Genomic DNA, 414 nt, shown 5'->3' with positions numbered 1-414 from the left:
CACGCCCCTCCCCGACTACCTGTCCTTCTCGCTCCACGCAAGCGATCGCCTCGGGGTCAGGTCCCACCAGAACTGAGGTTGCACGAGCGATGGCGCAGGGCGAGGCGAGGCGGTGGGGGTGCCACGACCCACGCAAGTCGAGGGGGAGGCACTTGCATTGGTGTTGGCGTTCGCCTTTTATATTAGGCAGATGTGCTTACAGTTCACGCAACGAACTCTGTGACTTGCATCTTTGCTACGGAACCTTCTAGTCTTGTTTTTCTATGTTCTTTTAGTCTCCCTCTTTCGCCTTTTAAACAGCAGGTCCACGCACTATTTCCTCGCCTCTTTTCGATAGCACTTCCCTCTCCCTTGTCCTCTCGTGCTCCCCGCTCCTTGCTTTGCATCTCTCCTTTCCTTTCCCCTTCCCTTCGA

The 414-nt window shown here is 55.8% G+C and overlaps 1 protein-coding gene across 1 annotated transcript in view; it reads left to right on the top strand.

Moving 5' to 3' along the window:
• Window positions 1-408, top strand: part of LOC119587862 — a gene marked incomplete at its 5' end in the record, with an annotated part of 13,833 nt that extends 13,425 nt beyond the window's left edge. Inside the window, 1 exon segment of the mRNA XM_037936565.1 lies at window positions 1-408. Within this exon segment, the coding sequence (XP_037792493.1) occupies window positions 1-76 (76 nt within the window).
• Window positions 409-414: the final 6 nt, after the last annotated feature.

Source organism: Penaeus monodon, chromosome 23 (assembly GCF_015228065.2).
Source record: "Penaeus monodon isolate SGIC_2016 chromosome 23, NSTDA_Pmon_1, whole genome shotgun sequence".
NCBI lineage: Eukaryota > Metazoa > Arthropoda > Malacostraca > Decapoda > Penaeidae > Penaeus > Penaeus monodon.
This window is presented reverse-complemented; position numbering and strand designations above follow the sequence as displayed.